At 62.5% G+C, this 12,548-nt stretch overlaps 1 protein-coding gene across 8 annotated transcripts in view; it reads right to left on the reverse strand.

Moving 5' to 3' along the window:
• TNS2 (tensin 2) overlaps positions 1-12,548 on the reverse strand; it is a 52,691-nt gene that overhangs the window by 9,239 nt on the left and 30,904 nt on the right. For 6 of the 8 annotated variants that reach the window (XM_073318431.1, XM_073318429.1, XM_073318434.1 and 3 more), the window contains 14 exons: positions 9,408-9,446; positions 8,141-8,190; positions 7,708-7,879; positions 7,175-7,225; positions 6,872-6,994; positions 6,592-6,656; positions 5,921-6,004; positions 5,591-5,769; positions 4,957-5,017; positions 4,790-4,865; positions 4,202-4,331; positions 3,703-3,768; positions 3,189-3,305; positions 114-1,535 (listed from right to left, as the gene is read on the reverse strand). In XM_073318431.1, coding sequence (XP_073174532.1) covers positions 114-1,535; positions 3,189-3,305; positions 3,703-3,768; positions 4,202-4,331; positions 4,790-4,865; positions 4,957-5,017; positions 5,591-5,769; positions 5,921-6,004; positions 6,592-6,656; positions 6,872-6,994; positions 7,175-7,225; positions 7,708-7,879; positions 8,141-8,190; positions 9,408-9,446 — 2,635 coding nt within the window. Of the gene's footprint in view, positions 1-113; positions 1,536-3,188; positions 3,306-3,702; positions 3,769-4,201; positions 4,332-4,789; positions 4,866-4,956; positions 5,018-5,590; positions 5,770-5,920; positions 6,005-6,591; positions 6,657-6,871; positions 6,995-7,174; positions 7,226-7,707; positions 7,880-8,140; positions 8,191-8,895; positions 9,032-9,407; positions 9,447-12,548 lie in introns of those variants that run through there. The other 2 variants (XM_073318432.1, XM_073318436.1) reach the window with 2 other exon arrangements.

The following is a 12,548-nucleotide window of genomic DNA, read 5'->3' on the forward strand; positions in this document are numbered from 1 at the left end:
CTGTTGGCAAGATTACCCATCCCTCCATTAGTCACACATCAGCCCTCTCCCCCCAGGGCCACTAGCCAGTCCCCAGGCCTGGTAGCCAGTGCCATGCCATATTAGGGACTCACCGGCAGGCGTCTGGTCCTGGTGCCCCGGGCGTGGATAGCCCTGGCCTGTCTCCAGGGACTGGGGCTCGTAGCTTTGCTTCCTGGAGGCCGGGTAGGCTGAGCTGACAGGGGACGCCGAGCTGGATGGGGGCGAGTGGTAGCCCGGCGTGTCCGGGGGGGAGGCGCAGGGCCTGGCTGGGGACCGGCCGTAGAAGGGTGGCTGGGGGCAATGGGTGGGGGGGCCACAGGCATAGGCGCCGTGGGGCAGCAGGGCGGGGTAGGGTGGGCCATAGCGGTAGTGGAAGGGCTCCAGGCTCTGCTCCATGCCCTTGTGGCCCTTCTGATGGGCGCCGGGCATGGGCTGTGCCAGGTAGCTGTGGCCGAAGTGCGCCGGCATCTTGGCATGGGCGGGCTCGAACTCAAAGACCTCGTGATGCCCCCGGGTACGCTGGCTGTAGGCGGCCGGCATCAGCAGGGGCAGGGACTGGCCGGGGTGCCCTGACCGGGACAGGGGGGACTTGGCACGCTCATGGGCCCACTCCTCGGGCTCGCGGCTGCCCAGGTGCAGGCCGTAGAAGGCGGTGGTGGGGGGCAGGCCGGCTTCCTCGTGAACCTTCTCCTGGCAGTCCTGGCACGGGCACAGCTCCAAGCCGCACGCGGGCTCCTCCTCCAGGATCAGCACCTCCCGGTAGCTGGGCGGCTTGTAGGCCAGGTCCTCCCGCTTACCGGGGCTGTGGGGCAGCTCGTAGGCGTAGGGGTGGGCGAGGGGCTGCAGGCCCTCGGAGAGGGAGCGATACACCCGCCGTTTCTCCCCCGGCCCGGTCTCCTGCGGCAGGCAGGGGTAGCCCTCGGTGTGGTGCAAGTGGACCCCGTTGGTGCTGTAGACCAGGCGCCGGCGCTCCAAGGTGCCCTCTGGCCTGTAGTAGGCGCCATTGGGCAGCCTCTCGGGGCTGTGGGCGCCCGGGCAGCTCTGCGAGCGGTAGCCCAGGCGGCAGGAGCAGTGGCGGGTCAGGCCGGGGCGCCGGCTGGGGTACGCCAGAGGCCCGAAGGGGCTCATTTCCACCAGCTCGTCTTCCAAGATGGCCGTCTCCCTGTCCCTGGCCCCGTTGCTGGGCGGGCATCCCCCCAGCTCCCGGTGCGGGGATGCCCCGCTCTGTTGTTTGGGGGTCTCCGGCCTGGCCTTGACCCCGAAGCCCCCGAGCAGCCTGTCCAGCTCCTCCCTCTCGGCCGGCGTGGGCAGCGGCTTGGCGGGAGGGGAGGGTTCGGCCAGCATGGAGGAGTGGCCCGAGTCACTGCTGACGGAGAGGAAGCGGCTGCCCTGCTGGGTGGAGTCGGCACTGGCCGGGCTCCCGCTGCCGCCGCCGGAGAAGCCGCTCAGGTTCCGCTTCTTCTTGATCTTGGCGTAGAGGCTGCCGTCGATGGGGCCGCGGGTGTGGGACATGTCTGTGGGGGAGCAGACAGCAGGGCCCAGTCAGGGCTGTCCTCGGGCACCGACCGCACAGGGATGCCAGGACGTGTGATCGGCCAGCAGCGTGGGGTTCGTCCCTGCCAGCAGGGGGCAGCACACACGCACACAGGAGGGCTCATCCTCGCCAGCAGGGGGCAGCAGGGACACACACACACGGGGGAGGTCTCATCCCCTCCAGCAGGGGGCAGCAGGGACACACACACACGGAGGAGGTCTCATCCCCTCCAGCAGGGGGCAGCAGGGACACACACACACGGAGGAGGTCTCATCCCCTCCAGCAGGGGGCAGCAGGGACCCCCACACACACTATGCAGGGCTCATCTCCGCTGACAGGGGCAGCAGGGACACACACACACCCCCTAACTTCCATTCATACCTTTGAAAATCTCACTGACAACCACAAAACGAAACCCACAACAACTTCATGAACAGAGAGAGCCTCCCCCAGAAAAAAGTTACACACACGTAAAGTCACACACACACACACACACAGACAGAGACGCAACCCAAAGAGGCACATACAGACATGAACACACACGTGTCCTCACAGACACACATGCACGACTTCAGAAATTCACTTAGACTCGTTCCACCAGGGGGTGCTAGACCCCAGGAACAACCCTTCCTGCCAATGACCAAATATCCCGGAACCATTACTTTCCCACAAATCCCCTGGTGGTTTAAGACATTCATTTTCTGCCCCCGCCCCAGCCCCCCAAACCCTCCCCCAATCAGAGAAGCCATCACAGATCCTCATGTCAATCCCTTTATCAATTCACTCCCCTTGGTTTGGAATCTCTCTCTACAAAACTGTAGGTCCTACACAAACACTGGCTCTTGCTTCAGGGGTGGGTTTTGCTGCTGCCCCTTCTCTCCCTGCGGTAGGCGCTGTACATATGTCACAAGCAGCTGGCCCCAAAGCGATCGCCATTAGAGCCAGTCGTGCATTTACTGACAAACCGGCATGGGTGTGTGTGGGGGGGGAATTCGTGAAGACAAATGCTGATTTAGCAGAAATGGTTTGTGAAGCCAGGGCAGGGGCGGCAAGTCCCCCAGTTCGAGCTGTGTCTGGAAAAAAGTTTTGACAATTTCGAAAGAAAACGTTCCAGTTTCCCAGTTCGTAATGACTTTTTGTGCTGCAATTTTGGCTCATTAGAGTGAAAAAACATTGCGGGGCGGGGGAGAGGAAGAAAGGTCAAAATTGAACCAAAATGGTTCCAAGTGATCAAAACAAAACATTGACCCAGTGACCCAAACTGACATATTTTCCCCAGTTTTTTGGGTCATGTTTTTGGAGGTTTTGACTTTTCGTCCTGATTTGGGAGAGGAACATTTTTGAAACTCTGGAAAATATTCGTGGGACAGGAAAACCATCTCCCTCCTCACAGTCTGAAGAGACAAAGGGCAGGAGGGGAAACTGAGGCAGAGAGAGGGGCAGCAGCTTGGCCAAGGTCCCAGGGCAGCGGCTGAGCTGAGAAGAGAAGCCAGGTGTCCTGACTTCCAACCAGCCCCGTAGTCACATTGTTCTCTATGGGTGGCCCCACTGCCCTGGCCAGTCACGCCTGTGGCATACGGGAGCGGGTGGCTGGGGGTGGCTGTGCCCAGGCCCTGCCGGTGCCCAGACGTACCTTCCAGGCTGTCCTCGTGGTGCAGGTTGAAGTTCTCGTAGGAGTCCCAGCGCACCATGGGATCGGAGATGTTATAATCCACTGTGATGGATGGGCTGTTCCGAAAGGTCTCCAGGCCTGAGGGGAGAGAACTGGTGAGGGCCACGGGCTGAGGCAGCCCTCCAGCTGGGAAATGGGCCCTTTGTGGGCTGCTCCCTCAGTGAGGGACTGGGCTGAGAGCAGCCTAGCTGAGGGGGGTGGGGGGTCTCCTGGCTGTTGGGGGGCTCCCACCAGCTGGGGGGGATCTCCTGGTTCGGGGGGTCCTCCCAGCCTGGCTCAGGGCAATGGGACTTCTGGCTTGGAGGTGTCAATCCTGGCTCGCTGGGGGGGGGGTGGGGGGTGTCCTACCGGCTTGGCCCAGGGGGCAGGGGATTCCTGGGCGAGCTTGGCTCAGCGCAGCAGGGTGGGGGAGGCTTAGGGGGTGCTACCACTGTGCAGGGGAACTTTCCCCCCTCCCTGCCTGCCAGCCCCTCACCTTTCATCTTCTCAGGGCCAGAAGAGAAGACGAACTCCACGCTGGCTTCAAAGGGGAAGCGCTCGTCTGGGGAGAAGAAAGGAGAGCGTAGCACACGGTGAACAGAGGAGCTTTTGGCTGAGGGTACAGCAAGAGGGGGTGGGAGGTCCCAGGCATGAGGGGGCAGGGGGAGCAGAGGGGTCCCAGGCACGAGGGGGCAAAAGGGAGCCAGGGGTCCTGGGTATGAGGGGGCAGGGGAAGAAGAGGGGTCCTAGGTACAAGGGGGCAGGGGGGATCCCGGGGTCCCAGGTACGAGGGGGCAGGGGAAGCACAGGGGTCCCAGGTACGAGGGGGCCAAGGAGAGCAGAGGTTCCTGGGTATGAGGGGGCCAGGGGGAGCAGAGGGGTCCCAGGTATTGGGGCAGGGCAGGTCACTGCCACGAGGTGCGTACAGGGTTCTGAGCTGCATGCTGACGCCCCGTTTGGAGCCTGCCCATGGTACCGCCCCCTGCCCTGCTCACCTTGCCAGGCCTCGTCCAGCTCATCCTTCCCGAACCAGAGCTGGGTGCCGTGGATGGTGCACGTGTGGAATTGGATGCGGAAAACCACGTCCCGGTCAGAGCTGCAAGTCTGCTTGTGGTAGCACTTCACCTGGCGGGGGAGGTGAAGGTGGAATCAGCCCTGCCGTGGGGGCCCCCCCCCGGGCACATGCAAACCCACGGACACGCCCACAGCCCCCCATGCACACCCACGTCTGTGCACACACACACATGGATCGCCCCATCTGCAAACAGAGGCACACTCATACACACCCATCGTGCACGCTGACACCCCCACGCTCGCACGCACACACACGGGCACACTCACCCCCCATTTGTGCACACTGGCACCCCCCCCATCCTGGGTGTGCACAGCCCCAGGCTCACACCTGTTGCCTGCCTTGCAGAGCTGTCTGGCAGGCAACCGAGCCTCAGCCCCCCAGTTCCTCCTGCTCTGTTGCTAGCAGCCCGCTGAGCCCGGGCTCAGAGCTGGTGGTGATGGGCTCTGGACTTTGTGCCCACTCCTTACCCGGCAGAGCCTCCCCCCTTCCTGGAGCTGGCCGTACTCACCATCACGTCCCCTTTCAGCAGCAGGGCTGGCTCCAGGGTGACACACAGCTTCTGGGGGCCGGGGCCCGGGACGCTGCTGCAAGGGAGGGCAGAGAAACACGGGGCTGGGGTCAGAGCGTTGGGGGACGGGCCCAGCAGCTCCCAAGCAGCAGGTGCCTCATACTCACTAGATCCCCGAGGTGTAGACGAGCTGCATGGACTGGTAGATCTTCAGGAAGGGCTGGTAGCCTAGGGCGGGATGGGGAGAGGGGGCAGAGGGTAAGGGGGCAGGCTGCTTCAGCCAAGGGCTGAGCCAGTCTGGCAGGGAGCCCTCGTAACTGGCTCAGGACACAGGGGCATGAGCTCCCTGGCGAGGGTGCAATGCCACACCCATGCGTGCAGGCCCGAACAGCTGGTTCACACGCGTCTGTGCCCCGGGACTCCTGGGGGTGCACGACGCAACGCGGGCCCACTTTGCACACGCCTGCAGGTTTGGGCATGTGAGCGTGCCCGTTTTGCACACCCCAGCACATTCGCACCCGCGTGAGCGTGCCCATCGTGCACATGCCGATGGGCGCGCGTGTGTGCACGTGTGCCCATTTGGCACACAGCAGCAAGTTGACGAGTGCTCATTTGCACGCACCCGTTGGGTTGGCGTGCACGCCAGCATACACGTTGTGCACGGGTCTGCAGGTTCACACATGCGTACTCACTTGTGCGTGCGAGTGTGAGCGTGCACATTTTGCACACGATGGCAGGCTCACCCACACGCGTGCGCTTGCTTTGCGCACGGTGGCTGATTCCACCTGCATGGGTGCCCACCTGTTGCACGTGGGAGCGTCGGCACGCACCCGGGGCCGGAGTCTGCGTGTGCCCCCTGGCACTCACCTCCGCTGGCCTCGAAGCTGGGGATGGCGGGAATGAGGACGTGGTGCAGGAACAGGGTGTTGCTATTCATCTTGATGGTGCCCGACAGCAGCCCGCTGAAGTACTTGATGTACCTGGGGGGTTCAGGGGGGACAGCTCAGCCCCAGGGTCCTGGCCCTCCCCGCACTGGAGCGGGCGGGGGGGGAGGGGCCAGCCAGTGGGGACCCTCCCCTGTCCCTGAATGGTCACCACATCCCCCTCCTCCGCCTCTCGCCCCCACCTCACCTTTTCTGGGATGGCTGCAGGGACGCGGCCACTTTGTCCTCGCAGAATTTCCGCATGGTCAGAGTGCCAAGGGCCTGGTCCGCGCTGCGGGGGAGAGCACAGGGGTCAGCGCGGGAGCCCCCGGCCGCCAGAGCGACCCCTGGGCTCGGGGCCTGACTCTGCTCCAGGGGAGGGGAGAGAGGGGAGCAGAGGAGTGTGAGGGAAGGAAGAAAGGTGTGGGGAACTGCCCTGGGGGGTGGGGGGAACAGCCAGGGCCGGGGGGGGGGTATTGGTGGAGGGGGTGGGAGTGGGGAGGGGAAGAGCCCTGGGGGGTGGGGGGAACAGCCAGGCTTGGGGGGAGGCTGGGTGGGAGTGGCGGGGAGGTGGGGGGAAGAGCCAGGGTGGGGAGGCGGGGGAGGCTGGGTGGAGGGGGTGGGAGTGGGGAGGGGAAGAGCCCTGGGGGGTGGGGGGAACAGACAGGGCAGGGGGGGAAGGCTGGGGGGAGTGGGGAGGGGAACAGCTCTGGGGGTTGGGGGGAACAGTTGGGGGTGGGAGGTAACTGCCCTGGGGCAGTGGGGCTGGGCCAAGGGGAAGCAGCCAGGGCGGGGCCGGAAATAGGGGAAGGGGACGAGCACACGCCAAGGGATGGGGGGTCAGCCGGGAGGGAAGCTCACCGCCCCCCCACTCCGTACCTAGCAGAGATCTTGCTGTAGTGCATATAGGCGGCCACGATGACGCCCGTCTTGCCCTTGTTCCCCTGCAGCGGAGCGAGAGCGTCAGGGCCGGCGTCCCCCCCAACCCCCCCAGCACTGCCAGGGCCCTGCAGGGTGGGGTCCCTGCTGCAGCCCAACCCCCAAAGCAGCATGACCCCGCCATGGGTCAGGGGCACTGCCCGCCCCAACCTCCCCCCATTCCTCGCTGTGCCCCTCCCCAGCCCCCCGCCTGCCCCCCAGCTCCACCCTGCCCCCTCACCTTGCAATGCAGCACCACGACGTGCTGGGGGTCCGAGTTCAGCCAGGTCTCCATGGCTTTGCAGATGGAGCAGATCTTGTCCAGGGGGGGCGCGTGCATGTCCGGCCAGCCGAAATCCTGAACCTGCGCCACGTTGGGGTGCAAGCAGTTAGATTCCTCCTCCCACCCCCAACACAGCCAGCTGGGAAGGGCCAACTCAGAGCTAGAGAGTGGGGTCCCGCTGCCCCCTCCCTGGAAATGGTGCCCTTCCCTGGGAGAACCCAGGGATCTCCCGAAGGACGTGGGGTGCCCCTCCCCTCTCACCTTGGGGTTCAGCCTGCTGATATCATGGCGCTTCTCGGACAGGTTGAAAAGCTGCAAGGCAGAGAGCGAGCTCATTGGCTGCCGGACCGCGACTGTATCCTCCCCCTGCTCCCATCCTCCCCTGCTCTAACCACTAGAGCCCCCTCCCCGCCCAGAGCTGGGATAGAACCCAGGAGTCCTGGCTCCCATCCTCCCCTGCTCTAACCACTAGAGCCCACTCCCCGCCCAGAACTGGGATAGAACCCAGGAGTCCTGGCTCCCATCCTCCCCTGCTCTAACCACTAGAGCCCACTCCCTGCCCAGAGCTGGGATAGAACCCAGGAGTCCTGGCTCCCATCCTCCCCTGCTCTAACCACTAGAGCCCACTCCCTGCCCAGAGCTGGGATAGAACCCAGGAGTCCTGGCTCCCATCCTCCCCTGCTCTAACCACTAGAGCCCACTTCCTGCCCAGAGCTGGGATAGAACCCAGGAATCCTGGCTCCCAACCCCCTCGCTCTAACCACTAGCCCCAGCTGCCTTTCCCTGTCCCCTACCGTGTACTTATCCTCGTGCTTGGACTTGAGCATCTGCGCCACCTCGCGCAGGTTGCCGCGGTAGCGCTGCTCCTCCAGGGCAGGGGGGAAGAAGACGGAGATGATGCGCTCAGTGATGTAGGTCAGGTCGAAGTCATACTTGCGCTCCATCACGTGGTCCAGGCTGAAGCTCCTGGGGTGGGGGGTGAGTGTCGGGGTGTACCAGCTCCTGGGGGTATCCCACCCCTGCAGGGCGGGCAGCTCCCTGGGGTATCGCACCCAACTAGCAGGGTGCCTGGCTTTACCCCACCTCGTGCAGCCCATTGATGTACCCCCGGATCAGCAGTGGATCCCCCCACTTGGTGTCTGAGCCAACCCCCCCTCCCCCCCATGGCAGGGGCAGCGGGCAAGGAGCAGGCTACGAGCCGTACCCTCCCCGGCCTCACCCACTCACCTGGGCAGCGTGCTCCGTTGCTTCGAGGTGTGGAGGGATTTGGTGGAGCCCTGGGGGATGAGAGGGGAGGGGGGATGCCGGTCAGCGTGAGGAAATCTGGGGTCCCCGTGGCCCCGTGTTAACTCCTTGGCACCGAACCACAGCCCCGGGCCCAGGCTGCTGGGGGGTCGGGGACGGGAAGCAGGGTGGGAACGGCCCGGGAGAGCGGGGAGCGCCTGCGACAGGTCCCGCCCGGGCCCAGCCTGCAACTCGCGATCCCCCGGGGGGATGTCAGAGGCCAGGATCCAAGCTGCCCTCGCTCTGTTCCCAGAGTCCCGCTGACCTAATGGAATTGGCTGTGGGCGGGGGCCCCGGCTCCCAGCCCAGAGGACGGGCGGAGTTCTCCACTCGCCTCCCCCCACTTGTAAGATCTGCACCGGCAGGCTAACTCCTCGCCCCCCGGCTGCACCTCTTCTGCCTCAGGCTGCACAGCGACACCTGCTGGGGGCAGCCAGGGTGCAAACAGAGCAGGGGGAGGGGGCGGGGCGGGGCGTGTGGGGGGCACTGGGCCTCAGAGGGCGTGGATGAGACAGGTCAGCACACTGGGCTCCCACCAGCCGGCACAATGGGGCTTTGGCCCAACCCCGTGTGTCCTACGGCAACACCCCACAGGGCCTAATGAATGGGCAGGGCCGGAGATGGGCAAACAACCCCCTCCCCACCATCACCCCATCCACCCACCTCCCCGTACCTCATGGCCCAATTCCCTTCCACACCTGGCCAGTATGGGAATAACCATGCAGGGTCCTGGAAGGGAAATCCAGATCCCTTCGCAAGCTCCCCGCATCAGGCGTCGGGGACGTCTCAAGGGGAGGGTTTCGGAGGCTGGCCCCCGATCACACAGAATGCCCCCTGCAGCGTCACTCCTCTGCCATCACAGGCCAGCCTGCCCCCGGCCCTGCACCAAAATGGACGGGGCAGAGTCCACGGGGCAATGCACCCCTGCAGGAAGAGGGCTCCCCCGGGCTGAATTCCCCAGGCGCTATGGGTCAGCAACCCCCCTGGCTGCTTCCCAGATCTGCCTTCTCCCCAAGGAAAGGGTCATTTCTGTAGCCCACCCAATAAAAAATCCCAGCATCCAGCCATCCCCCAAGCTTTGGGGGGAGGGGGCTGGGATCTCTCCCCATTTCCCCTGGGGCGGAGGGAAGGTCCCATGGCGGCTTATGCCAGGAGTGGGGCATGGATTTGGGGTGGGGTGGTGGCTGGATAAACGGAGGCAGGGACTCACCAAGTGCTCGATGCGCCGGGCCGGAGCAGTGTTTCGCCTCTGGAGTAGGGGGAAAAGGGAAAAGAGAGCGTGAGTGGAGTTGACAGGAGGAGATGGAGATTGATAGCGACGCATCAGCCCTTTCCCTGAGACGCCAGGCCTGGGCGCCGAGCCAGCTGGCCCCGAGGTCAGCAGCTAGAGTTTGTAAACCTCCCCCGATTGCGTGATGTGGCCCGGAGCTGGGGGTGGAGGAGTCAGGAACCGGGAAGGAGCAGCAGGAGGCCTTGCTGGCGGTTCAGGGAGGTCAGAGGTGCTCTTTTGACAGCTTCAGCAAGTGGAACTCCCTGTTTGCTAGCAAAGGTGGCCCAGTGACGCCGGAAACCTTGCTTCTAGTCCCAGCTCTGCCCCTGAGCTGCTGTGTGACCTGGGGTGAGCCTGTGTGCCTCAGTTTCCCCTCCAACTCCTTGTTAGATAGTGCGTGCCTTCTGTCTGTTATGTAAGCCCCTGAGTCATTCACAGCTTTGGAGCCTGGCACTTTAGCAGCTCACGCTTCTAGTTCCACAGCGCACTCCCCATGTTGGCCAATGAGGCAGCTGTCACATGTACAGCACCCAGCGCAATGGGTCCTGATCTCAGCTGAGCCCTTTAAGGCAGGTAATAAGGAGGGATGAGCCCCAGCTCCGCCTTGGGGACCAGTTCAGTGTCTGTGGGTTCCTCAGCCCCTCTGCTGAGATTTTTCAGGGGAAGCCAGCAGGTGCCCCCTTCCCCCACCCCCGCTCCCAGCTGTTGGGAAGTGAATTGTGGCCCTGTTTCCTTCCCAAGTGACCTGGAGCCCAGCTGGCACAACCGGTGGGCAGCAGGGGAAGTGAAATTGACATCGGGCTGAGGCGGTCTGCCAGCGAATCAACTTGGGAAAGGATACAGGATCAAAGGGAGCAGGTGGGGAAAGCTAACGCTGGCCAGAGGGCTCTTAGTTCCAGGAGCTTCTCGACCTCCTGCTCACGAGCTAGGGCACAGAGCAGGGTGGGGTGCTGGAGTCACCCAAATGCTGACACTGGCCATGGGCACAAAGGGCTAAGATTGACTCCAGGGATGGAGAGGGCAACGCAGGACTCAGCCGAGGGGAACAGACCGGTGGCCCGTTCAGTCCAGAAGACACCAGTGGCCCATCCTCCCAGAGGAGACTGAGACTCGTGGTCCATCTGGCCCAGAAGAGATCCAGGGTCCATCCAGCCCTGTAGCCCGTTTCCCACAGTGGCCAAGCTTGGATGTGGCCATGGAAGATGAAGCATGGAGGAGGAGTGCCTAGCAGGCTGCAATCGTCATATGTTTCATGGCCATTAAAGGCAAAGCTGTTGAGTCCATGGGGGCTGTTGGTGGAAATCCAGCCAGTTATTCAGGTGCCCAAGATTGGATCTAGGGGCCTCCTAGGCTCCCAAATGGACTATGTGTCAGCCTGACTGCATCAAGAAAGCAAATCTGTGTGGTCAGGCTCCATGCTCCAGGCCCGACATCAGCTGTGGGGGTCAGAAAGCTGCCTGTGGGGGTTAGTATTGCATTGGCAGCTTCCTTGGGAGCATCAGGCTACAGGGACCATGGGCTGGCAGCTCGGAAATTCTGGGCTGGGGCTGCCCCAACTTCTAGCTATAAGGTACCTAGATGAGCTCCCTCACCACAGGATCAGAGCACATCACGTGAGGCACCCCCATGAGGCAGGGCAGGGCTATTATCCCTGTTGTATATGTGGGGAAACTGAGGCACAAAGTGACAAAGCCATTTCCCCAAGGTCACCTGAAGCCTGTGGCAGAGCAGGGATTTGAACCCAGGCCCTCTGAGTCTTACTTTAGCCCCCTATGACTCTGAACATCATCAGAACTCTCCTCACCTGACTGTCCTTCACACGCTGGTGTCATTTGCCCCCACTATGCCCTGGTGTAAGGGCAACCCGAGGTGTGGCATGATGGAGAATCAGGCCCTGGCAAGTTTCCCAGGGGACTTTCCTGTCTCAGGCCAGAGAGGAACCCTCCTGCCAAAGCCACTGGCTGGGAGATGATACATCTGGAACTTCTCTGACAGGGCGGAGTGGGACGATTTTTCACTGCCAAGGACTGAGCTCACCAGGCAGCAGGTCCCAGGGCTGACGTCCACACCAGCTGTTTGTGCACCAGGCAGAGACAGCAGCATCGAGCTTCCTCCACGCTGCTGCGTTGCTGACGTACCCCGGTGTAGCACCCGGGCGCGGGTGCACTGCAGGCAGCCACAGGGTGACTACTCCCTCTGGAGATGGGTTCTATTCCCTCCCACCCAGCCTGCCAGGGGACACTTGCCCACTGAGACACCAAAGGCAAAGGCCACCAAACAACCATCAGCTGGTGACAAATAGTCATTGCTGTCCTGACCCAGCTTTGAACCAGTGACATACTCACGAGCCTGAGCCTGCTCCCACTTATTCTCCACTGCACCCCCTATCCCTGGCCTGGATGACTAGGGGACTGGAATACATGACTTATGAGGAGAGGCTGAGGGAACTGGGATTGTTTAGTCTGCAGAAGAGAAGAGTGAGGGGGGATTTGATAGCAGCCTTCAACTACCTGAAAGGGGGCTCCAAAGAGGAAGGATTTAGACTGTTCTCAGTGTTAGCAGATGACAGAACGAGGAATAATGGTCTCAAGTTGCAGTGGGGGAGGTTTAGGTTGGATATTAGGAAAAACTATTTCACTAGGAGGGTGGTGAAGCACTGGAATGGGTTACCTAGGGAGGTGATGGAGTCTCCTTCCTTTGAGGTTTTTAAGGTCAGGCTTGATAAAGCCCTGGCTGGGATGATTTAGTTGAGGTTGGTCCTGCTTTGAGCAGGGGGTTGGACTAGATGACCTCCTGAGGTCCCTTCCAACCCTGATATTTTATGATTCTATGATAAGGCCGGCCACCAGGAAACACTTCATCCGGTGGGGTTATCCCAGCTTTTCACATCAGGATATACCCCGGCATTGAGGCCCGGATGCCACCCGACTCCCAGGCTCACTCGCAACATGGGTATCTGCACCACTTCCCGCTGGTTTAGAAGAACCCCCTGGAATTTACCCGGCCTCGCTACGGACTCCGATCAGGAGCTCTCTGGCTGCTGAAAATCAGGCCTCCAGCTGGGCACCCGAAAGTCGAAGC

The sequence above is a fragment of the Lepidochelys kempii genome, chromosome 20 (genome assembly GCF_965140265.1).
Source record: "Lepidochelys kempii isolate rLepKem1 chromosome 20, rLepKem1.hap2, whole genome shotgun sequence".
Lineage (NCBI taxonomy): Eukaryota > Metazoa > Chordata > Testudines > Cheloniidae > Lepidochelys > Lepidochelys kempii.